This window comes from Plasmopara halstedii, assembly GCF_900000015.1.
Source record: "Plasmopara halstedii genome assembly, contig: Scaffold_526, whole genome shotgun sequence".
In the NCBI taxonomy this organism is placed as follows: Eukaryota; Oomycota; class Peronosporomycetes; order Peronosporales; family Peronosporaceae; genus Plasmopara; species Plasmopara halstedii.
In genome coordinates this window covers 289,347-314,422 of record NW_020187446.1, presented here as the reverse complement: position 1 = coordinate 314,422, position 25,076 = coordinate 289,347, and the positions used below count along the sequence as shown (strand labels likewise).

The 25,076-nt window shown below is 46.2% G+C and overlaps 5 protein-coding genes across 5 annotated transcripts; 2 read left to right on the top strand and 3 right to left on the bottom strand.

Moving 5' to 3' along the window:
- Positions 1-6,800: 6,800 nt before the first annotated feature.
- Positions 6,801-8,342, bottom strand: PHALS_11120 (Predicted histone tail methylase containing SET domain; the record flags this gene model as incomplete). The annotated part of the gene is made up of 3 exons (XM_024726660.1): positions 6,801-6,855; positions 6,927-6,997; positions 7,068-8,342. The coding sequence occupies 3 exons, from the start codon at positions 8,340-8,342 to the stop codon at positions 6,801-6,803; spliced, it is 1,401 nt and encodes a 466-aa protein (XP_024577315.1).
- A 448-nt stretch (positions 8,343-8,790) lies between these two features.
- On the top strand, positions 8,791-10,244 carry PHALS_11119 (uncharacterized protein; the record flags this gene model as incomplete). Its single annotated transcript, XM_024726659.1, has 6 exons — positions 8,791-8,834; positions 8,896-9,395; positions 9,652-9,753; positions 9,857-9,872; positions 10,021-10,064; positions 10,144-10,244. The coding sequence occupies 6 exons, from the start codon at positions 8,791-8,793 to the stop codon at positions 10,242-10,244; spliced, it is 807 nt and encodes a 268-aa protein (XP_024577314.1).
- A 5,834-nt stretch (positions 10,245-16,078) lies between these two features.
- On the top strand, positions 16,079-18,182 carry PHALS_11118 (Predicted histone tail methylase containing SET domain; the record flags this gene model as incomplete). Its single annotated transcript, XM_024726657.1, has 2 exons — positions 16,079-16,196; positions 16,270-18,182. The coding sequence occupies 2 exons, from the start codon at positions 16,079-16,081 to the stop codon at positions 18,180-18,182; spliced, it is 2,031 nt and encodes a 676-aa protein (XP_024577313.1).
- Positions 18,183-18,358: 176 nt separating this feature from the next.
- On the bottom strand, positions 18,359-19,942 carry PHALS_11117 (sumo-activating enzyme; the record flags this gene model as incomplete). The annotated part of the gene is made up of 1 exon (XM_024726656.1): positions 18,359-19,942. One exon carries the CDS (start codon positions 19,940-19,942, stop codon positions 18,359-18,361), a length of 1,584 nt encoding a protein of 527 aa, XP_024577312.1.
- Positions 19,943-22,613: 2,671 nt separating this feature from the next.
- On the bottom strand, positions 22,614-24,596 carry PHALS_11116 (peptidase; the record flags this gene model as incomplete). Its single annotated transcript, XM_024726655.1, has 2 exons — positions 22,614-23,121; positions 23,191-24,596. 2 exons carry the CDS (start codon positions 24,594-24,596, stop codon positions 22,614-22,616), a joined length of 1,914 nt encoding a protein of 637 aa, XP_024577311.1.
- Between the last annotated feature and the right edge of the window lie 480 nt (positions 24,597-25,076).

The window sequence follows — 25,076 nt, the reverse complement described above, 5'->3', positions numbered from 1 at the left end:
AGCAGAATTCGAAGGCTGCTCAAAAGCAGCTCTCGTGCGCTCGTATCCACGTTTAGTCCTTTACCCTTGTGTGGAATACGACTTTATCTCGGCGGATCCCGCTACTGAAGCAAAAGACGCGACCACTCGATCGTTAGGCGTCTATGTAGTCGCTACACAAGCTGAGCTTGACCAGCGAAAAGCTCTCCAAGCTTGCTTCTTGGTACCTCAAACAATCCCAATGGATAGGTACCGCGCTTGACTTTGAGCTCAAAGAAGAGGCGCTCTGTATTCGCAATGTGGATTATTCCTGTGGTGCTCGTCCCTGGTTAAATCGCTGCGGAGGATGAAGAGCTCTTTGAGCGATATGTCAGCGGCACCAGAAACTTTCCCCGCTGTGTAACTTACGTCGGGGCCACAACGAAGTGGACGTACGCGTAGAGCGCCATCTTCGGTTTGATTTTGCCATACATAAGGCGTGACACCAAATTCCAACGCTATTGTCGCCCTGCGACACGTGAAATAATCCATCAGGCTCCCGCGAGCTCTGTGGTCCGGGTTAGTCTACAACCACATCAGCTCAGGACCATAGCTTAAGCTCAATTCGGAACCATAGCTTAAGCTCAGATCATGGCTTCGGCTTCCAGGGCTACTACCGTGAAGCGCGGGGCGTACGACGACGCGAAGCGTCATGATCTCTCTGATCGTAAACGACCACGACGTCTGGGCAATCTTGCCGAAGGGACATCTCAACCTCCCACGAGCTTAAGAAATTTGGTTTTGTTCCACCACTTCGTAAGTTATTGGGTTTGACCCTATCGACGACGTCGACCCGCAAGGCGTTCCACGTGGTGGTGGATACCACCGTTCTCGTCGAGAAAGGTCGGCGGTGGATGACGACGACCTGGTCGATCGCCGTCCGATGACTCGCGATGCTCTTCAAGTTCTGGATGACAAAGTCCGTCGTCAGCGGTACTCCGCCGAGCATCCCCCAGGTAGCATACCACTGTGGGAAAGACCTCGAGAGCTTGGAGCACTTTGTTCACCGACTGCCTCACGCTGAGGACTATGCGCTCTGTCGAAGCGGTTCGTAGCCTTCAAGAAGACGAACGTGTCACATCGTATAACGATGGAGCGCTTTGGGCCGTTGGGAACGGAAATCGCTGCGCTCCGGGCTCAGCACCAGTTGCTGGTTTAGCTTCTGACTTTATAAGCGCCTTTAGGCGCAATTCTGGCGTTTACGCTTCTTGTTTCCCTTGTGTCGGATCCCGATACGGCTTAAGCAAGCCCGCATAAAAACACTGGGTGGGTGATCATATGTCTCGGACGGTTTAGCGTATACGCAAGGCCTCGCTTGGCCACGACCTTAAAATGTCTAATTATTAACCTTGAACAAAAAAATTCTTATAGACAGCAAAGACTGCATGTGTGGGACAGGTTTCTGGCCTCAAAAATTTTGCATCTTGCATCTGCATATCTTGAATTTTAGCCATCGCATCACAAAAGTGTCGTAGGACACACAGTCGGATAGACAAGAAGTCATGAACTTTTTACGGACAGTGAGGGGGCTAGCATCTGCTAGCCGTTCGGCAATTTCACCCCAACAAACCCTGAGCCATGGGATGGTGGCGTCAGCTGGACACGAGGGCTGACATGCTATTCGCAAAGGCGGACGTGTAGCCAGCGGACGAACGCACTGCATGTTCAGAGCGAACGCTACAGGTGACAGCATGGCGCTCCAGCGCCTCGTCATCTCAGCGCAGCTGCTGCAAAGAGCGTCTTCAACGACGCGAGCCATACGCTTACTTTGACCATTGGTTTGCGAATAGTCGGCTAATGACATAGTCAGCTTGGTGCCCAGCTCCCTAGAGATTGTCGACCGAAACTTCCCAGTGAAGCGTAGGTCTCTGTCAGAGACAGTTGACTCCACGAGTCAATGTTGTCAAAAGACACGACCCACAAACAGCGTCGCTTTACCCACACAGTCGATGGGGTTCGGCACTGCTGCAAGATGAGCTATCTTGCTCTAATGTTGACAAAGACCACCACACCCGTGTTGCCCGCGGAGTTCTTCGGCAGGCCAAACACAAAGTCCATACTCATGGACTGCCAGCAACCTGAGGGTCCCGGCAAACTGGCCAGCGTCACAGCCGCAATCGAAGAGGGTTTCACCCTTGACACGTCTCACACGTGCGCATATATTAGCTCGTCCATTTGTACAGCTTGGGCCACTGATAGTGGCGACTCACCGAGCTTTACGACTTCTTTCAGCCGAGATGACCACTGAGTAGGGTCTTGTGGGTATAAAAGAGGATAAAGAATTTCATATCTCACCGCGAGAAACCACAATTCGTGGCGTACCATCGAATCGGTGCTATAATACAGCAATACGTTACTCAATGAATATTGGTGTAACCGTGCGCGCAATCGCGCTGACAAATTCTTGTGCAAGTTTAAACTCCTTACTCCCGAGATCCTGGAGCATCGCTAGAAACATACCGTCACCCACGTATGCGGCGCTGATCAAATCCGTCACTGACGACGTCCTGCGCGACAACGCATCAGCCAAAGCATTCTGCTTTCCTGGCTTAAACTTCACCTCGGAATTATATTCTGCGAAGAAGGATAGCCACCTTGTCATCCTCTGCGAGAGATGAGGCGACTGAGTCGGAGTGCGTATTGACGCATGATCTGTGTAGATTACAAACAGCTGTGAGCCAAGCTGGCGAACCCTGAATTTGACAAGTGTATGCTTCATTGCAAGTAGTTCCTTGTCGTGAAGTGGGTAGTTCCACTCCGCAGCCTTCAGCTGGCGAGATTCGAACGCGATCACCCAATCTCACCTCTCGGCGTCTGCATGTAACAGTACACAGCCGATGGCAAAGTCTGAAGCGGCGCAAATGAAACAAAACAGGACGATCGGGATCTAGCAGCGCCAGTATTGCTCCATGAAAGAAGCTGTTTCTGACCCTGTCGAAGGCCTCCCGACGCTCGGTGTCCCAACACCATTCTGCATCCTTCTTTACACAATGACCGCGCCATTTTTGCGTTGTTCCTGCTGTACTTGCGCATGTAGTTGGCGAGACCAAGCCACTTCCGCGAGGAGTTTTGATTCTTTGGAGCTGGCCAGTCCACAATGGCCTTGGCCTTAGTAGGATCCGCTCGATGGCCTCGCTTCTCGATGAAACACCCTAAAAAGGATTTTTTTTAGGCGCCGAAGGTGGCATACAGCTTATTGGTGCGCATACACTCAAGCATCGCTCTTAAATGGACGACGTGGTTTTTCATCCGTCCTCTCGTGCTTCGCATGACTGTGGACAAAAATGTCGTCAAAATATGTCTGTGCATACGCCTGGTGGGGCATGAACAACTGCGCCACAAAACGATTAGATGTTGTTTGTGTATTTGAACGCCCTTGGGCATCGCTGGACACTCCCGGAGCATCCCGCTCGGAGTCCTCACCGCTATCAGCAAAATATCACTCGCAACTGGTAGTAGCCATCGCCCTAGTCGAGCGCACTGCACTTTGTACAGCCAACCTTCCTGGGAATTGGCGACCGTGTTGGAGTGGTAGCAACGCTTAGCTTATTGTAAGCTTACACTATACGCCACTTTCCCTTCGGTTTCCGGACACAAAACTTGGGTGTCGAATGGGGAGACTTACTCCCACGCACCATTCCTGCGTCGTGCTTCGCACAAAAAAGGCGTCAATGACGTCCCACAGGGGCCGATGGGCAGTATTTGGTTACTAGGTTAATCTCATGACACAAACCTCGGTCCGAAGGTAGGTCCGACGGTGGGTCTTTGGTGATGACGTCTTGAAATTCCTTCAACAAGGAATAGCACGAATCCAAGATATTCTTCGGGATCAACGACCCACCTCGTGCGCTCAACACCCGTTTGATTTCCTCAAAAACAGCTTCATCCAGAAGCGACGAGGAGTTGTACTCTTCATCAGGTCGTACAATGACCACTACGGCTGAGTCGACTGCCTTCAAGGCACCGCCAAACACTTTGAAGAAAATCTCTTCCAGCTCAAGACGAGCATCCATCTGCTGTGCTATTGTCTACTGTAGGCACATCCTGGGTCACGGTCGACGACCAACGCCTTGCAGCATCGCCGTCGCCTCTCCACAGAGGTCGAACATCTTGGCGAGACCACTTCTCAGCGTCGACCAGTGTGAGCCCCAGTTCCTGCTCCGCCTTGACGTTGTTAACAGAATTCGACGAAGGGCTGCTAGCCCAGCAGTCTTTGTTCAAAGGCTTACGTGCCATTTGAAGAGCCTTGTTCAAGATCCCTCGGACCTCGTCCGACCATGTCACTCGTGGCCTGCAGCTACTGCTCCAAAACGTGAGCAGTGCTCAGTAAATTTCGTGCCACTCCACGTGCATCAATAAGGTCTCGCTTTCAATGTCTCGTTCATTGGCCGCAAGGCATGCAGCAACTACTCCGATACTTGAGCTGCGCTCAGTGGGTTACGCGCCACTCAACGTTCATCCCGCGAGCCATGCTTGGTACTCCTGTCCGATACACCTTCGGTGTTTGACAAGTCGGATATTCCGATCTCCAACACGTTGATCATCCCGGTAACGTGCCCAACCTAATCGCATTTTTGACTCTAAGCAGAGTGGATTCATGACTCACCAAAGCCCCACCAGAAGACGTGCATGTATTGCCGAAGGTCTTCGACCTCCAATCGATCCATGACTCTTAATGTTCCAACCATACCATACACAACAATGAGGTCATGCCTTAAATCCAAGTCTAAGACTAAGAAGCGTTCCATGACATCGAAGCCATGAAAGTTGACGCCGGAGTCCACAGGAACCCTCGACACAGTGACACAAGTCCCCGTCCTAAGCAAACAGTGACGGTGTCACTTTACCGCGCTTCCAGCGCATATAGCTGACTTCCTTCGATCGTGGAGCGTCGACCGACGCACCAGGACCGAAAAGGATCTATTACGGCTTTAAAGCTCTTCACGGTCGCATTTATGACCAGCAATCCAGGCTTGCATACATATTCCATGCGCACGAAACTCTTCGGAGCCGGGCCCTGCTGAGCAATACCTCCTTGAGGCTCAACAAACTCAAATTCTCCCCAGCAGGCACTCCGCGCCTACTCCATTAGGCCGGTAACTTTGATCGCCTCAGAGAGAGAATCGTTTGCCATACCGGCAAAGAGAGTACATAACGCTTCGAAAACGTCCTCCAATTTCTTCTTGGACCGTCAGGCGGCTAGGAAGCGCGATCGCACGCGATATGCCTGGTTAGACGGCGCAAACACTCGTGAAAGCTGCAGCTTCAGCTTCGTCCAGGTTGAAAACGCCGTTTCGACCGAAGAACCACACGTCAGTGCCCATTCTCGCTCTAGACCACCGAGCTTGGAGATAGCTAGCGCCACGCACTGATGCTCGGTCTGGAGTGTGACGGACGCCATGGCCATCTCGACCTCTCTGACCCAGAGCAGGAAATTCTCTTCATCCTTGACGTCGAAAGCCTTAACACTCACCATGTGCGACTTGGGTCGGAGGGAGTCATCCTTCGTCGACGGTGGCGTCATGGACGCAGTCAAAGCCGATATCTTCTGCTGTTGGCATTTCTATAACTTAGAAACGCCGCTAGTCGCCCGCCGATCGGTTCAGATCTTTTCGAAACGAGGGGTAGACACCCTCTGTGCCAAAAAGAGACATCACCTTTTTAAGCCCGTTCTGCATGCCCCGAAGAAAAGAAAACTGCTCCTTCCTCAAAGAGGGTTAGCCGTAATTTCTCAGGCGTAGATTGACTACAAGTTTTACCAAGTGCAGCGGGGCTGCCGTCGGTCTTTCGCTTAGAGGAAGCTTGGTTAAGGGCGATGACTATCGATATATACTAAGAACCAGTACGAGTGTAGCGGATCGCAATCCGCTCGCTCCACGATTGATTACATCTTTAGCCCAAGGCTAATTTACCCTTCCGTTATTCGTGCTAACTGTTTTTCCCGGTTTCATTTGCGGCATAGCCGCCTATATCTAAATCTTTAGGTTTTCCTATCGATAAAGTAAAACCTGATTAAATGTATAACTACTGGCTGTTCCAGCCACTATGTAAGCCGCACCATCTCGCGTGACCCAGACGCTTCATACCAAGGGTACGTGAATACCCTTACACATTTGGTGTAATTGTACAAAATGCAATATAGCACACACATTAAACTTGAAATACTTTTAAAATTTTAAAGTCCCGAATGTCAGCTACTTAAAAGCTGTTGGTCTGGAAACCGTATTCTCTGTTTATTCGTTGACGCGGGTTCTGGAAGTCAAAGCTTCCGGTATGCAAAATGCATGGTAAATTCGCTGCACATTGAGTCAAAAATCTCGTCGTTCGCTTGTAGAAATGGTGCAATTAATCGCTCGCGGCTTAAGCTAAATGCTTCCATAGCTCGAGTTGATCAGGATTATTAAACGGCCAGCACAATGTTGAGTGCATCCATATGCTTAGACTCATTTAGATAGTTTTTCTATTGCGTACTCGAGTACAAATATTGTATGAGTAATTTTCTCACGCCAAGAAGTCATTACGGATTAAAATTATCGTCTGTGCTCGTGGTCTTCGTAATCAATGTGTGTACCGATCTAGCTACTAATGCTTAAACTGTCTTTGAGTTAGCTGAAACACTTGTAAAACTCCGTTCTAACAGCATATACATGTACAATATGTAAAGGTAAAATCAAAATAAAACACTACACTTTGATTAATTTGGACTGTAAATTAAGCACTGAACCTGGGTTTTTACATTACATTTGGGCTTACAAAAGAATGGCCTGGTTATAGAATGTCTCCTAAGCTTTTCGTTCTTCCATACATCGCGGGCAATAACAAACAAATTGATACTCCCTACCAAATACAAATTAATACTAAACATTGAATACGCTTTTGACAGAAAAGATAAAAGACACAAAACACACCGAAGACATTCTTCTCGCTCATCCACCTCTTGGTCCACATCGATGTAGGAAATGCACAGCTCCTCACCCTCCTAAATAACATTAAACACAAAAACTTAGCAAGCTAATAAACGTTACGCTATGCAAGTCCAAGCAACTTACTGCAATATCTTGAACAGCAAAAACGTGAGCGGCTCCGTCCTTCGTGTACAGCACCGTACAGTTGGGGTCACAGCTGTGATTCATCGTACATATACCAGAAAATAGTGCCGTGCCTTCTACACCAACAAAGTCCTCATCCAGAGCATAACATTCTTCTTCGTCGTGTTCTTGATCGACTTCATGCTCATTACATTCGTCACCGCGATGCTTGTGTTCGTCTGTAAATTTTTCTAGTGCTTCTTTCACTCGTGCCAGCACTGGTGGCATCCCTTTCTCTTCCTCGGGACTTGCAGCACTCAACGCTTCACCTAATGCATGAAACGGATGATCAATCTCCATACTGATGTTGTTCATCTCAAACATGCCCACAACGTGGCTGAAAAAGTCGACGTTCAGCACATCAGCACACGAGGCCAACATAGCATCGAGTGAAAGACCGTTGAGCTCTCCTTTGGCCTCTAAATGCACTAGATTCTCCTTCAGACCGCTAATAAAATAATCAAAAGTCTGTGAAATGAGAGATCGAAATTTGTCCCGATATTGCTCCAGCGTTTCGCTCTCTTCAAGATCGTCTTCTGATGTAATAACTTCCCACCACGGTAGCTTACAAAACATATCAACCGGTTGTCGTGCCTGTGTCATGTTTTGAGTCGCTATAAAAAGCAGTAGAATCTTGGCTATAACCTTGGCTGCTAGCTGAAAAATTTCATTCGTCACGAGTGTGTGATTAAGGAACTGTCCCATTGCGTTCTCTCGCTCTTCTGTTCGTGGACATAATAGCGCGTGATGTTGCACATACGCAATATCCTTGCACGTATTAGAGCAATAGAGCGCGCCACACGTGCACTTCACTTGACTTTCAGCCAATTTAAAAACAGAAAAGTAGCTTTCTTCAGGACTTTTGCCTCCTTCCTTTTGCAAAAATGTGATTGCAGCTTCAAAATCAGCAGCGGTAGCAGTTGACTCATCAGCAAGAGCTCCACCGCCCTCAGCTGTGATACTGTTGGATACTACGCGGGCCCAACAGGCTTTGCTATCAATGAGCGGTACAAAGCAGTTGTCACAGCAATCAACAAACTCCTTATTGTCCTCGTGTTGCATGGCTACGAACGGTGCCTCAGTCCAAATGGGCTCACCAGCTTTAATTGCGCGATCAGCAAAGATAGCTTTGCCCTTATCTTTCTCTCCAACGCCACAACGAATTGGTGGACTGTGAAGTCGGGTCTGCAGCAGCGCCTCAAAGTACGCAGTCACCTCGGACCAATTAAATTGCATTGGTCTGTATGAGGTACTATCACGTCTTTGCGGTGGGTATTAATGGTACGAGTGTGCCTCTTACGATTGAAGAAGGCAGAGATGTGGTTGCTGACTGGTTAAGCGTGCGATGCCCGTCAACACTGAGATCTCGTGTCTATCTCGTTTTTAATTAGTAAATCTATGCGTTATTACTGCGAATTTTCTACTAGTCATAATAAATCCAATTGTACTTGCGTTTGCGCAGCGACAACAGCAACCAATTGTAATGACTCATTTCTATGTCTCATTGGAAACTATCTACCATATTGTCTCGACACGACGACGCTTCTGTCGGCTGGGCACGTGTTTCTTCCTATTCATCGTAATTGTAGTTGATATCTTGTCGGTAGATACTGCTGCAAGCACAATTGGAACATTGCCACCGCCACATTGTGTTAGGTGCATGGGGCTCAAGCACTGCACCATAATGAATGGGCAATTCATGTTCGACCCAATCGCTGGATACTCCAGGTATTAGGCAAACTGCACTATATAGTCAAAACTTAACTTTTATACTAATTTCGCGATTCAGAGTACCATCTACGCAACTTGAGAAACAGGGTGTGTGCGAGGATTTAGACGCCAAAACGCTTGCACTTAGCGCCTTTGGGCCGCGAGCGCAGTATAAAGACACGTCATTGTGCCACAAACTGGTGTGGAATTTCCACTGTTTATCGTGGGTGACCACATCATTCAAAAGAAGTGTGAATGGAACATTTGTAAATTGTGGCACCAAAAATGGATCTAGCAATATTCCATTGCCGCCGTGTCGTTCATTGTGCGTTGAAGTGGCGGACAAGTGCGTTTACTCGCACTTCTATCGAATGTATCTGGATGAAGTGTGTGGAAACATTGGATGCTTGACCGAAATTCAGGAAGCCAGAATTAGCGGCGCTCACGGCATCAACGTGGCGGAAACCACGTGTGTTTCTGGAACGTGGGTCTACAATGAGAGCAAGACCTACTCGCGTTGCTCTACCCGCTCTTTTGAAACACCTGCGGCAACAGCAGCGTATGAAGTTGTCAATAACGGTGTTGCTTGTCTATATCTGTTGTGTATATTGTTGCTGACATTTTGAAGCCATTGATCCAATGTATATTATGAACATTCTTTTTATTTCAAATACAAGAAATGAAAAGTCGAAAACGTCTGACGTGCATCCAGGATGACCATTTAGTGGCAATTCTGAGCAGCCGATGTGACAACGAAAACGTGTATTTTAAGTCAAGACGCTATCTTCGAGTGCATTTTAAAAAGTCGACAGTAAATTGTGGAGGACATTCTTAGTGCAAGGGTGCTGCTTGCTTGATTGCGAGGTTTCGGACTTTGCGCTACAAACGTGCGAGGAACAATGCGACGTAATCCAAACAACAGAAGACATCGATCTCTGTACGTGCTTTGTGTACAGTAAGCGCAGTATGGAGAAAATGTTGCTTTGCGCAACATCGTGGTGACTGACTTCATTGTGCAACCTATGGATACCATACCTTAGACGCGAATCAAATCCCGTAAATTGCGCACCACGCAGACTCCAAAAATATAGCATAATGTGGCCGATATTCGTCATCTTACTTCTGTTTGGCCTCAATATGAACGCTTGACTTACCAACATACTCCCCCAAAATGTCACTGACATCTAGACGTGTCGTCGTAAAGACACTTAATCAAGGCCATAGCTTTGTGGAGCTATAAGTGCTCGGGTACGAAAAGCGTTACCTGTAGATAGTTCGGGCTTTAGCAACCCACTTGACAATATTTCGAGGACGTGGCATTTTGCAGGAGTCGAGAAAATATTTGCTGAAGCCTTTGCAAGAGAATCGCGGTTGCTATGCGCTGAGCACAGAAAAGCTTTTTCCCAGAGTTTGCATTCGCACGTGTGACGAAATAAACTTCTGGAATTAAATTATATTTAAATCCATAATTCAGTTAGAACTGTCTGAATTACTGTATGTCAATATAAAACTTTATCAGCGGGGTTCAGACATGGACCGCGCAAAGTAATGATTTGGTAGCATTCTACTTCCTAAAGAAGTAGAATGCTATATGAGCTATTTGGCCTGCATGCTAGCAATTCGTCGGCCTGCCTTTTTTGTTTAACCATGTGTTTCTCTATGTTCTGCATCAAACAAAGTGAAGAAAATTCCGACATGGCACGACCTTTTAACAGCCTCCTTAAACATGATACCGACTTCCTGAGGTACGATAGATGTAACAATCCTGAGGGCTGTATGAGAGAGTCTCATGACCCGTTGGTGTGGGTCGAGTGGTGAATGCTTCTGGAACTAACGTTGTGTGGCGCGGGCTCGAGCCACTCAGCGGACAAAATCGTAAGCGTACCAGACATGCAAGAAATGTCGGCTGCATGCAAAATATTACCGACAACAGCCAATAAGGACTTAGGGATGGCAACTCGTACAAGAAATCAAGAATTGAAATCAAGAGAATAATACCCCAGCGGAATGAAGCAATGTAATTTCTTAGTCAGGGCCGAGTAGGTATAGCCGTGTAATAAGATAATACATGGCAACTTTCAACTGAGAGAGTCTCATGTATGCCCAAATCTGGCTTTTCCGAATCTAATTTTTGTCTTCTGTGACGCTTCTGTTGGTAGGATAGGCTGTGCTTCACTCCACGTAGATGTCAATGGGCATAAGAGTGTTATGGTGATTGATTCTTGCCAGCTTGAGCGGCAAACAAATATAACAGTGCTCATGACAAGGTGCTCTTTTCAATGCGGTTGACTCTTGTCATGCTCAAGGTGCACCTACTTGACTACGATCTGGTTGCGACCTATAGAAATTCTGCATCGATGCGTACAAAAAGGGGTCACCTCACATAGATCGGCAACTTGATTATCCATCTTTGCTCCTGCCTTGAAGGCAAGGTGTAAACCGAGTCGGCATAATGCGGTGGTTGATGCGAATTTGCGTCGCTCCAAATATGAATCGTCACATCTCACGATTGTGACGCTGGTGAGCACCACTTTTTCCCATCCCGTAACTTTCTGGATCATAGAGCTGACTCACCTGGCACGCAACATGTGGTAGTATCCCATGACTAGAGTCTTGAGCACAGAATACTGGTCGAAGAACATAATATTCTTCAGGTGACCATCTCGAGAGCAAAAAGACTGATTGCTCATCAGCGCTATTTATTGTTAAACCAACATGTATAAACGAGTAAGCAGATATATAGAAAACTTTGAAATGTGTCAGCCGTTCGAGCCCTCTCTACATACGCTGAAATGTTTTGATGTGGCCTGCCGGTCGTCGTTGATTAATTTGACTACAGAGTGTTGTTCCACTTTCCTAAATGGGCATATCTCTTCCAGATAGAGACGAAGTGCGGTGAGGATCTACAGTTTGGTGAGTGGCCAGGCCTTATGTGTTCGAATTAGGGTGGAGGTTTTGGGTCGAAGCTTGAAATGTTGTTGCGACCGTTCTAATCGGAGTATATTCTGGAAATTTCACCAATTATTTCTACGAGGACACCTTGCAAGAAGCGCACCTTTTTGAAGGCTCGCTGATGCACTTGATCTAGTGTACAGAAGGTGACTCCGGCGTGATTATACTCTAAGAAAAAAGCATGATAAAGTGCAATGGGTAAAGCTAGTATCCGATCTTAGCGATTGTTTGTTGAGCGCTCACTTTTGCGCAGTGTCTTGCAGAAAAGAGAAATGTGAGCTCCGGTGCCATCCATATCTTAAGAATCGCTATAAATGAAGTAAGTACTCCAGCATTGTGTACTTTTACCAAGCAAATTTGTTTAATTGTGAATAATAGAATACTACCAGTTGTACGAATTTACTTTGAGAAATTTCTATGTACTATGCATTGGTATTCACGAACTTCTTATATCTGTGTTAAGAAGAGGACCATGGCACACGTGGGCTTCAAGTCATACGTCAAGTCATGAAGACAATTCAATAATAATATAAAAACAATCTATCTGGCAAAAAATGATCGCAAATGTAATTCACGCTTTGAAAAGCAGAACAAACTTATGGCCTTCGATCAACTTTTAAATGAAGCGCAGACCGTTTGAGACAAAGCTTCTTCTGTGTATTCTGTGTGATACAAAATGCTGGTTCCTACTTGAGAATATGTACTGGTGACGACACCGACGTGTGATTGTCTCTTGAAGTGGGTGGCGTAAGCCAGTCCCTTCTACAGATACTTCCAACGAAAGTTGAGGTTCAAACTTTCGAAGTTTTAGCTCCGTACACCCAATATTTGGTTTAAGGTGAACTGACGTTCAACGTTCAGTATAACCTTGATCTATAAATCAGGAATGCAAGGTTTTATCCGTAAACCTCTAGGGGACTTGAGGTGTTTGCATGTAGCTAGGAACCATAAATCATCTTCATTCAGCTGAAAATTTGCCTTAGAGACCTTGAATCGTTCTTTTTTCCTCCGATTCAGTGCTATCCCTCCCCCTCCAGGCTGGGAATCACCTCCTTGTTACTCAAGCGTACTGTGAATAGCGCCAACCTAACCTTGTAGCACATCAAGCGGTCTTTTCAACGACACTCAATTTTATTTTGACGATGCGGCTGTTGAGCACGTCGTGCATTCCAGTCCAAGCGTTACTCTTGTCCTTGTCCAAGTGACATGAAACGAGTTGGGGTACCACTCGACTCAGCAGTACTTTAAACTGAGGAGTTTACAATTGAGATATTTTGTCATCTTTCTTCCAATGAGTGGTTGGCACTCGGATGAATATGAGAAGTCATTGAAGAAGCAGAAGTGGTCCGTTAACTGCAGTCGTCTTCTCGGTATGATCAGAAGAACGCGTCCGTCGGTTCATGCATCAGAAGATTATGGAAATTCTGGGAACAGGTCGCAACCCCTGATCCTTCTTAAGGAACGATGCCTCTGAAGCTTTACGTGTCTTTGTATCATAGCGGAGAGAAGGAACCTCTCTCACGATAGATTGTCGAGTTGAACATAGCAATCACTGGAAGACAACTGCGACACTTTTCCGCAAGTGTTGCTAGCGATGTCCAACGTTGGGTGTATGCTAAGCACTAAGCCAATCACCACAGCTTTTCCAGCTACGATCACACCAAAATCGATCTAAAGAAGATATTTGATTCACCAGAGTGACGTCCGTGCCCGTGCCAAGTTCTTGAAGCTTTGTCAAGGACGTTCAGACGTACACTCGTATGCACAGCATGCTCGCAACTTTGTATCGAGCATGGTCGACGAGCCAATTGACATTTCAGCGTAAGTTGTAACATTCATAACAGGCTTGAATAATGGTCCAACCGTAAATTAACTGCTCCGTGAGTATCTCAAGGCGATGAACGATGCCATCAACCTATCGATGCAAAAGAGTTAAGTATCAAGCAAACCAAGTTAAATGGCTTCGTACCGAGGCATGCGCGCCGGTCGACTGGTTCATGTGATGGTTCAGAGCCGACTAAAATCTAGTACATATTCACGCCTGGAAATATTCGTATCGCAGCAATGGAAAGTGTTTCCGTTGTGGAAAGGCGGTTGGAACCGCAGAGTCGGCAACAGACATGTGCTGGTTTGGATAACTGCGGACGCTATCAAAGTCGTCGGTTCGAACGCTCCCATGGGTAAAAAAAAGAGAATGACCAGTTGGGGCGGGGAACACTACTGGGCTAAGGAAGAGTACGGGATACACAGAACTCTGGTTCTGACCTGCTTGATAAACATGCAAATTTTACTATAAGTGATGGAAGTGTCAGGCAACGTTCGACATTGATTGTCCAAGAAGTCTTTAATGATGGGGTCTGAGAAGCCACCACGAGCTTTGATTGACACTGGACTTTGTTCGAGCGCAAGTTACGACTCGGCATGGTGTTGGCCTGCCCATTGTGTAAGAAGAAATGAACATTTGTTTAACAAATGGATCTAGAATAAAGATGTCAAAATCAGTTATTTTCTTGGCAATGAAGTCTGGGTACTTCCTAGTTGAAGACGAGTTTATCCTACTCGACCTCGATGATAAGTTTGATACCATCCTAGGTATGCCGTGGTTAAAAAGTTACCAACCTAGCATTGACTGAATGAATATGAATATCGTCGTCAACAAATCGTGATGCACTGATTCGAACTGCATGACGACGAAAGAAATGACATAAATATACGCATCTGTTGACGAAGCCACAGATTTTTTAATTGTTGTGTGCGATGGCCCCCCATGTTCACAAAACAAACTTAACAAGACGAAAGAAAAGGCACCAATTGGAGGGGGAGCAGTCCGGCGCCAGAAAAAGCATATTTCCTTTGCCATCGACATGGATGTTTTTCCGTCAAGTATTTTGCGTAAGGTACAAGTTGTTTCGATAAGGAAAGTTATTAAGAACAGGACATTTCAAGCAAGTTCCTGAATGTTGTGGCGTCCAGCGATGGAAGGGCACGTCGATGTTATCCGACACCTATATATTGAAAATCCTTCAAAATCAGTCAAAGAGTTATTATCCTTGCCGTTGATGATCAAGAAGATGCTAAAGTGTCGCCTGGCAAATTGCAAAATATCGCAAATATGTACGATCGTCGAAAAAACTAAGGATGATGACATCAATACTGCGGAAGTGATTCATGAGAAGGCGCGGATGGAAAGGTCTGAGGAGTACTCGTGGGACACTCTGAGGGCAAACCCTGTGCATGGATTTGTCAAGCAATCACGTATAAAATATTTTTTTAGATGATCAGCTAGCGATATAATCACAGGTAACAGTGTTGCTGACAGCAGCGCGACCGGTCAATCTGCTCATACGGTCCGCAACGACGAGAATGCCGGTAATACAGAGCTGTCAACATATGATCTGGCCAGGAAGCTTATGCATGTGGCGAAGGCTTTATGTTGGTACATTTCACATGTGCACACAAATTTACTTAATTAATTTGCACATGTCGAGCCACCAGTCGTGGGTGCTATTCTTAGCGTCGTTGCCGTGGTAGCCAACTCTCAGGTGTACCGTTGAAGTGAAGTCCTCATCATTAAGCGTAAAACGAGGTACGTTCTGTTTTATGGTACTCGTGCACATTAAAGCATTGTTCTTCGGATCTAGTTTAACAGTACAACGAGTCCGTAACGAGATGTCTATAGGACACGTGGGCTGTGGTAGCTTAAAACCAGTTATATTCAGCATAATGAAACAGATATTATAATTAGTACTCGTGAAAATGGGAGATTTTTCGAAATAAATGTAACTTGAGATAGAACAGCAAACTCGACTTATGTTTGCATCAAAAGCTTTCAGTTCCGCTACTGAATGATGTGCGCAAATTTATTTCATCTGCGTCAGCTAATTCAGACTCGTAGAGTTAAAGCTACATCTGTGTTAACCTGTTTCTCTATGAGTATCTGGTATTGTTTTGGCAATGCGCTCTCGAGCTTTATAAATTGAAAGACTTGAAAATATACACAAAACGCTCCTGGGAACAATAGGTTTTGACCAGAACCACTGTCAAATTTTCAAAGCTCGAGATTCAAGCTTTTCTCTCTCTTTCGCATTCGTAAGACGTGATTGGTTAAACTCATTTAGATACCGGTAATTTCAAAAGTACTGCAATTTTCCCGACTTTTTAAATCTGTAGACTTTCGTCCGACTTTTCACATATCGCTCCGAATTCGAAAGCCTTCCACACTCTCTGTTCAAACCTTCGTCACGAAGTTCGGGCGCTTCGAGACGCACGAAGCACGAAGAAGGAAACAAAAAACAGCAGTTTTGGTAGTGATGGAAGACAATGTTAACGCAGATATAGAGGTGGAAGTGTCGCCGCCGTGGAAAGCTCTTAAGTCGTCGGCTTTTATGAGCATCAAAAGTGGCGGACTGCGTACAGCCCGACCCGACCGTAAGTGGCCTGCATCGTCTCCTGGTCGGCCGCGTCCGATATACTTGTTCTTACCTTGTGAAATAATGAATAGTTAATCGATACTCGAGTGTAGCTGCACCGTACGGCCCGACCGACCCAATTGCTGGCACATATTTTCAGGTAGTCATCAGCAAAGCCAAAGCTCCGATTGTGTGTGGTGACGCTGGACCGGTGAAAGGCAAGGCCATATATGCTAATCAAAATCTTCCTAAAGCTACTCCAATCTGGACGGAGTCACCGCTTGTAGCCATGCAACACGAAGTGAATCGAAGTCAATTGCCATGCTGTCAATTTTGCTACTTGCCTCTACTTGGAGACGCTCAGCGTCAGTGGCATGACATTGTTACAAACTACAACATGCACGTAGCTAGTTCCATTACACAAACAAATGCTAAAATGACCAAGAATATGAAACATAGCACTGGCAAGACAACAACATCGACGATTGGGACTGGAAATATATCATGTCAGGATTCGATTCAACAACCAGTAGATGTGGACGCATTGGAGAAGGCACTTAAACTTTTACGTATCACGCCACAAAGCTGCGGGATGGCGGGACCGGAAGCTGAGTGTGTATGTGGAGAACTCTACTGCTCGAAACTTTGTCAAATGCGAGCGCTTCACGAATACCATGCTATTCTCTGTCCACGTAACGACTCTTGCTCAGCCATGGGTGAATTTTTGAACCACACACGCCACACGAACGACATTTTTTTACTGGCAGCCAAAGTGATTGCCCGTGTGTTGTCGAGATATTTGATATGGCGAGATATTGTCAAAGCACGCGAACCTATTGATATGTTTTATAAGAAACCATGGTGGGAAGTTGTGATTATTGAGCATAATGACGTCGAGTCGCTACCTCAACAATTTCGAGTTAGTAAGGAAACAGAGGAAATGACTGAAACTTGTAGTGACCAAGCAGGGAATGATAGCGAAGAAAACAGCTGTAGCGATGAGAGATCACCAAATGATGTCAAAGATATCGAAGAAGAGCAAAAGGTTGCCGACATTTCGGAACCTTTTACAGAAAGGTCAAGTATGCAACAGGAATTGACGCATCAAACGCAAGAGCAACGTGAAAATGATGAAACGTGGACCAGTGTGTCGACCAAAGCTCAGTGTTTGCAAGAAGTCTTAACAATCACGCATCAATTGCTTTTGGATGCGCTAGAGTGCAATCTTGTTCGACTCGAGCGGGAAAGACAGCTACGTGGTGTGACGGTCGAAGAAATCTGGCGCTGCTGTTCAAGTGTGTTAAGTTTTGAGTTTTTTACCGCTCAAATCGGTCTATTTGAAATGAATAACATCAGTATGGAGGTGGATCATCCTTTTCATGCCTTCATTGACATCCTAGACCCTGATGTACAAAATGACTTAGCAGCAAGTGATTCGGATCATAGCGAGGGAGCGACAAGCAGCATCATGTCGCCAAGGTTCCAGCCACATCTTACTGCTGAAGACCATGTTTTACTCAGTAGTGTGCGACGGGTGCTTGAGTGGGAGAAAGAACGATTGCAGATGCTTCGAGTGCAACAACAGTTGGAAGCGAAGGGCAACGACTTAGATAGTCGCGACGTGGCTTCTGTCATATCGCTTGGATTCCCAAGTGTTGAAGGCACTGCACTGTTTCCAATTATTTGTACAATGAATCACAGTTGTGACCCCAACTGCACAGTCATGTACACTAAAAATGGCGACGGTCACGTGGTCGCCATCCGGGATATTCAGAAGGGCGAGGAATTGTGCATCTGCTATATTGACGTGGACATGGATGTGCAAACGCGTGAAGCTAACTTGCGCGAGTATAAGTTTAAATGTTTTTGCTCTCGTTGTGTCCAGGAACGGCAGCAAGTAGAGCAGCAATTTGCTTACCACGATCAACAACTCGTGGAGAACGATAGACCTCGACATTTGTCTCCGAAGAACTTGAGGACAAAAAGCGGCACCCACGTACGGTGAATATTTGACATAGCAACAGAAGGAAACGGAACGTAGCTCAAGAACGATCATTACATCGGAAACAAGAAACAAAGAGGAGAAATTTAGGTAGCCGGGAAATGAGTTGATGTATCATGTTTTGTGATGATAATTTGAATGATTAGATTGAGTTTATTCAGCTACTGATTCAAATAAAATCAGAGTTGATAAGTTGCAGCCGCGCCTGAGATACCATTAAAGATGTAAGTGTGGTTTAACGGCTCAAATTGATGTGTGATAATCTTAATCGCCTCCTGCGCAGCCATCCCGCCCATCAAAGCGGCAATATTGTGCAGCTCTACTTCGCTGGAACGGGTCATCTCTAGTACGTGATTGTCAGTAATCCAGTCGGTCACAGCACTGCCAGTAGCCAATTGCTTAGCCTTTGACACAAGCCACGTGCCGTCTTGAACAGCAGTACTATCTTCTGAGCCAGGGCACCGGTGAAACTCGGACGCAAACGCTGACACTGCACGAAGCATGAAATACCATATCAAAGGGGACTGCTCCTTGTCTTCCTCCTGTAAATCCACACTGGACAAGTCCACGAGCTCGTACTCTTGCATGACAGAACGAGTCTCAAGCATGCCAATACTCGGAGCGCGTTTACAAAAAGTCATAACTTTTTCAATTGAAATGCTATCATCAGCCAGCTGCAAGTTCTGCAATCGCTTGCGAAGAATCAGATGCACTTTTTGTGCATCTTCCTTTGCTTTATTCATGTAAATTTCTTGCAAAGCCACATAAACATCCGTCATTGCAGTCATATCAGGCAAAACACCAGTGATCGGCAAAAGATTGTCGTTTTGCTCAATAAAATCTGCCAGTGCATGCGCTAGTAGCCAGAATTCCTTAATATCTCTCGACTTATCCAGAGACTGTATCGAAATTGTGTGAGACGGTGCTGCTTTTAACACCCAAAGGACTTCGTCAGACACTTTTGAAGGCATGTAAGCCATGTAAGCGTTTTCAGCTGCTTCCAGAAAATTTACTTCATGACCATGTGGGCCCCATGCCATTGCCTGCAAATTCTTCTTAAAGGCCTCTTTTTCTGCAAACGTGATTGGAAACGACCCATGATGGGTCTCCTTCCACTTTCTCATGGCTTGTAACAAAAGCACGACAAATGGTACATGCGCATGTTCGATAGTCGATAATGAATCTAAGTCAACCGAGCTAGCAAATTTCTCAAGCTCTGGAAAAGGCTTCGAGAGCCTTAAGTCATGTCGTGGTGGGTCAAGTTTGGCGTCTGTGATAACATGTCGAACCACCTGCAGTCTCAGAGAGCCTAGAAAGCCGTACGAGGTCACCAAAATAAGAGGAATTTGTTTCGAGAGACAAAGTTGAGCCAATTTGACCGTAACTATCTCATCAAGTTGCGTAGCTAAAACCAGGTCAAACTGGTCCAAAAACTGCGGTTCGTCTTGTAGCACCTGCTCTACGTTGGCATGTCGGCTCTCACCTTTCACATCTGTATTCATCTCAAGTAGCAAATTTGCCACTGTTTTAGATCTAGAATGACCCACGGTATCTGCAGCCACGAAAAAATTATTTGTTACGTCGGCGAGAGATACATTGGCATCGTCTAAGATCAAAAATTGACCAACACCGGGTAGTACTAGATTCTTAAGAGCTTCTGAAGCAGTAGCACAGGATCCAATAACTAGTACATGCGTTTTGGCCAGAAGTCGCTGGCCTTCAGCGCCCCACAGACGCAGCTGACGGTCGTATTTGTCGCCCATGGTCTTGGTGCTGGACAAGATTGACAAAAATGTTGATCCGAGTCTTTCAAAAAACTGTCAAGATTTTATCAAAATTACCGATTCTTGTTAGAGGGTAATAAAGTAGGGCCTCCAACTACTATTTTTCTGAATGGTTTTACCGCAGAATTGTATGATATGTAGGGAAAAATTGTGCAATAAATATGGTCGATGCTTTGTAAGCTGGTTACATAGGTTACATACCGGTAGATGATAAAAATTGTAAATGTCAAATTTTTCCGGTCTGTATTATAGCAAGGAGTAGACTTCTAGAATATTTTCATATTAAGTACGAGGTCTTTTTGGAAATGTAAGAATTAAATACAGTTTCAATTTTGAGAAGAATTGCGCCATTACCTTGGTTAAGGTCTTAAGTACTCTTGGAGGTCGCTACACTCATACTGGTTCTTGTAAACAACGTCAGATAGGTGACCATAGCTTGCTTCCTATAAGCAAAGAGCTACGGCAGCCCCGCTGTACCTTGGGTCAGGGTCGACGCCTTGCGTCTTGCAGATAATATACGGCATCATCGCCTTCTCCTTATAGCGGTTCTATGTCTCGTCGCGACCAGTGGGGATGGGCACTTAGTGTCGTCCAGTGTCCCTACTTCCTACACGGTCGGAGCTTTGATGTTATCAACAACATCCGACGAAGAGCTGCTATTTCCGCAGTCTTTGTCCAGTGGATAAAGTTTTAGAGAAGCATCTTCTCTAAAACGTGAGCAGTGGCTCAGTGGATTACGTGGTTCCCCACGTGCATCACTGGGTCTCGACCTCGATGTCTCGGACTTCGTCCTGCCATGCCCCTCGTGGCATGCACCAACTGCTTCGAAACGTGAGCAGTGCTCTGGATTACGTGCCACTCCACGTTCAGCCAGCGAGCCATACTCGGGACTCCTGTCAAGTACACTTTCGGTGTTCAACAACTCAGATACTTGATCTCCAGTAATTCAACTGTCTCAGTCCAGCGCCCGCGTCAATAGCGTTTTTGCCTTGTACTGTGACACATATCCCCGTCTCTAACCGAAAAGTGAAGATGTCACTTAATCGCGCCTTCAGCGTCTCGGCATACAGCTGACTTCTTTCCATCGTGAAGCGTCGAGCATAATTGTCCGACACCCCCGAGTCGATCAAGAACTTCCATGGATTTTTAAAACATTGCATGGTCGCTTCCACGACCAGCAAGCCCGGCTTCCATACATGCTCTGTGTTCAAGAGAACGGAGCTTTTCGAGGCTGACGTCTACCGCTTTGAGGCTCAACACATCTTAGTTCTTACCCAGCTGGGCGCCCTGCGCCTACCAGGTCTTCTCGTTTCCCTGCGACAAACCATACTGGTTAGAAGCGAGACGTAGGTTCGACGAAGCTTTTCGCGCCTTACCAGTCCGAAGGTGACGGGTATCACCAGAGCCAAAACACCGTCAGGTGTTTAAACGCTGTACGGCTCTCTACCCGCTATCTCAGCATAGCTGAGATCCATTGGCTCAGGCCCGCACGATGAGCTCTGATGGTGTGCATTCCAGCCAAGTCGTGCCGACTTAAAATTGAATTCGACATCCAATGCCACATTCACCTGGTCACACCCAAGCGGAGACCCGCCATAACAACGGTCACTGTGACCGCCTTGGGGAGAGGATTGGCTGCCATCCCGGCAATAAGAGCACGCAACTCTTGGACAAAGCCCATCAACTCCTTCTTGCTCTCTCGGCCGGCAAGGAAACGCGAACGCATGGGATATGCCTGGTTAGGCGGCGAGAATACTCGCGAAAGCTAGCACTACAGCTCAGTCCAGGAGAAAAACGCCGCTCTAACCGAAGTACCGCACGTGAGTGCCCATTCTTGCGCTCGGCTCCAGCTTGGAGATAGCTAGCACTACGCGCTGTTGCTCGTTCTGGAGCATGGCGGATGCTAAGCAATCTTGGTCTTTCGCACCCAGAGCAGGATACTCTTTCCATCCTTACCCTCGAAGGTCTTAGCGCTCACCATGTGCGGCCTGGGTCGGGGAGGAGCCATCCGTCGTCGACGGTAGCGTCATTGACGCAGTCGACGACGACATCTTCTTCTTTAGGTGCTCTTGCAGGGCATTCTCATAGTTGTAATTTCCTAGGAATCATTGGAATGCGATCCGCTACACTCGTACTGGTTCTAAGTATAAAATGAAGGTCACTGATCTTAACTAGGTTTCCTCTAAGCGAAAGAGATTCGGCAGCCCTGCTGCAAATAATGTGATGTGTCTCCTCCACCCGGGAGCATATCCGGAGTATCACAAGAACCTAAATAACTGGTTTTCTCTTGTACATCCAGGATGATATTAAGTATAATAATATATACTGTTGACACCCTTTACAGGATCACTTCGTCTCTTCAGTTAAGTTCATTTGATTCTCGTACAGTTTCACAGAATTGAAAGGTATATTTTGCACAATTTCACGAAAGTATAACGGCACCGAATTGACAGCTATTGTAAGCTTTGCTTGACATCATCGATAAGAATCTTTGACGTTTAGGAAAATCCAGTCATTAATGCTTGGCATATTAACTCTCCTAAACTGCTTTAAGCACAATTGTCTGTAAATAATTGTCAGCGTATATATTCATAAACCTGGCGATTTAATAATATAAAGACTTGAGAACCTATGAATTACTAAGCTTCGTCTAAGGCACGATGTTGTACCGATGACGACGGCTCGCCTTCTTGGCAAAAGCAAGTATACCAACGCTCAACACTGCGCCTATAAAACCCAAAGCGATCGCTCCTGAGAAATTGCCTGCACCAGCGCTGTCGGTCACAATTGACTGACGAACAAAATTTTGAGCTGTCTCGCTGTCAACGCCCACGAGCATTTCTAACATGCTTGCCTTCGGTTGAAATGTGTCTCCAGGCCACGTCGCAAATTCACTGGCTTGAAGCCACCAAGCTGGATATCCGATTGACGCTTGCTGCTCGGGTGCTTCACCTGTCGTCATATAGCCATCACTGTACTTAGCAATTAATGTCCACGCGAGTTGCCACCATTGAGCTACGACTTCTTCAGCAAACTTATTACTTTGACTTTCAATTTGAGCAACAAAGTGCGTCGTATTTACTGAATGGACATATTGCGCTTCCATCTCGATTTTGTTACGCAATGAGAAAGCCAATTTCTGCAAAGCATCAATTTTGCTATGAATATCAACACTCATGGCATTATAACGTAATAGACTCCAGTTGTTTACAAAATTAAAAGCCCACCAAGCAGATTGAGGATGGAATTTGCTCTGACGACCAAGTAAATATGACTCCGGTACACTCTCCTGTGCACAAGAAAACGGCACAAAGACAGAACCGTGTGGGGCATCTTGAGCATACCACGCAACTCCACCAACTGCATCAGGACCTTTGTGACTACGGCTCTGAAGAACAAATGCAAACAGTGTGCGGTACATGGAGATCGGTCGTTCCCAACCTCCAATGACTCCACCAGCACTACCGGACCAGCGAACAGGAGACCCAAAAGGTCCAGCAGCCAGTCCTTTGGTCATATCATAACGCGTATCTTTGTAGTGATCTCGAAGCAGGTCCATAATCTGATACGTCTCAACAAAACGATCGGGTCTGACAGAAAATGGATACGTGGCATATTGCGAGAAACTACCAAGCCGAGCATCAAGCTGAAGAGACGGCGCAAGGATATCAAAAACGCGCCAGACTCGACGACCGGTGTAAAGTGGACCAATTGCGTCTTTGTCAGCAAATCCATAAGCAGCTGTGAAGTCAAAAGGCTTTTCACCATTTGGATTCCACCAGCCCATTTCTTCGGCAAATGTTAGAACGTTGCTTGAAGCCATATACCAATCACGCTGACTCAGGTCTATCTCACGAATTGTAAATCCATTCGCAATGACCGTTACGTGTCCGTCAGGCACGCGTTGAGCTGCCCAGACCGCGCCAGAATGGTCCTTTCCAGTCATGACATGAAAGACCCAAACCTCACCAAACTTATCACCCACAACAAGGGCTTCAGCTGAGTCACCGAAGTCTGGTTTTGCCATATCCCCGCTGTCTTCACTGTAGAAACCGTGTTTTTCAGCTAAGGTGCCCATTGTATCAACAGCGCATCGTGCTGTTTCACAACGTTCAAGTGCAACCTTCGTAAGCTCTGCAATGCCAAAAAGATTCTTTCCTCCAGCCACATTCAGCGGCCACCCGACAGTTTTAGCACCGCACGTGCTTTCACCAATACTAAGTTGCTTCTCATTCATCATGCCATAATCCTGATCAAAGTACGCAAAAGTATGCTCGACTTGAGGAATGTAACCCAATGGTGTCGTGTACTCTTGCGTCTTGCCAATCTCAAGATCGTTTACAGGTTCGTAGTAAATTCCGCGGTCCGGTGCTATCACGCGCGGATATCCACCGTTGAAATTGTAAACAGCACGATTGCTACCGGATTCGTGATCTCGAGCTGGAACGCGAACAAGTCGTAAATCTGCAGCACCTCCACCCGCATCATCCGTGTGAGCGATTAAAGTCGAATTGTCGGCACTTGCACCTCTGGTAACAGCAATGGCGGTGCATGCATTCACATGAACTTCTTGATGAGTGATCAGCATGAAAGCACATGCTGAAAAGGAATAGATAGGCAATATGAGTTTCATCGTATCGTGCAAGGTCGAAATTTGACGTTGGGTTTTGATGTCTAAGAAACAAATCCAACGCTGTTTAAGTTGTTGGTCGGAGTAAAAAGACGGAATGCCATAAATGAAATGAGCCTGAAGCCTGGCACCACGCTAATTTTCGACGCTACTTGTTAGTCTCTTGCAATCGATCTAAATGTAAATTGACACTTCCCATGCTCACTAACGTAAAATAAGACCAACGTCTCTACAGTCAAATGTGGAATTCCACAACACTTGATCTTTTTTGACATCAAAGTTATTAATAAAATACTACCTTTACAACAGCATAGTATCAACACGCTTATTTAATCGCGACGCATGCGACGAGAACACTTACCACTGCTCTCCGCTTCACCACCAACTTCGGACACTGGGGCAGCGGTAGAAGGAGTTGGAGGAGTTGGAGATGTGTTGGGAGTCGCAGGAGTAGGAGATGTGGCGGGACTTGCGGGGGTAGGA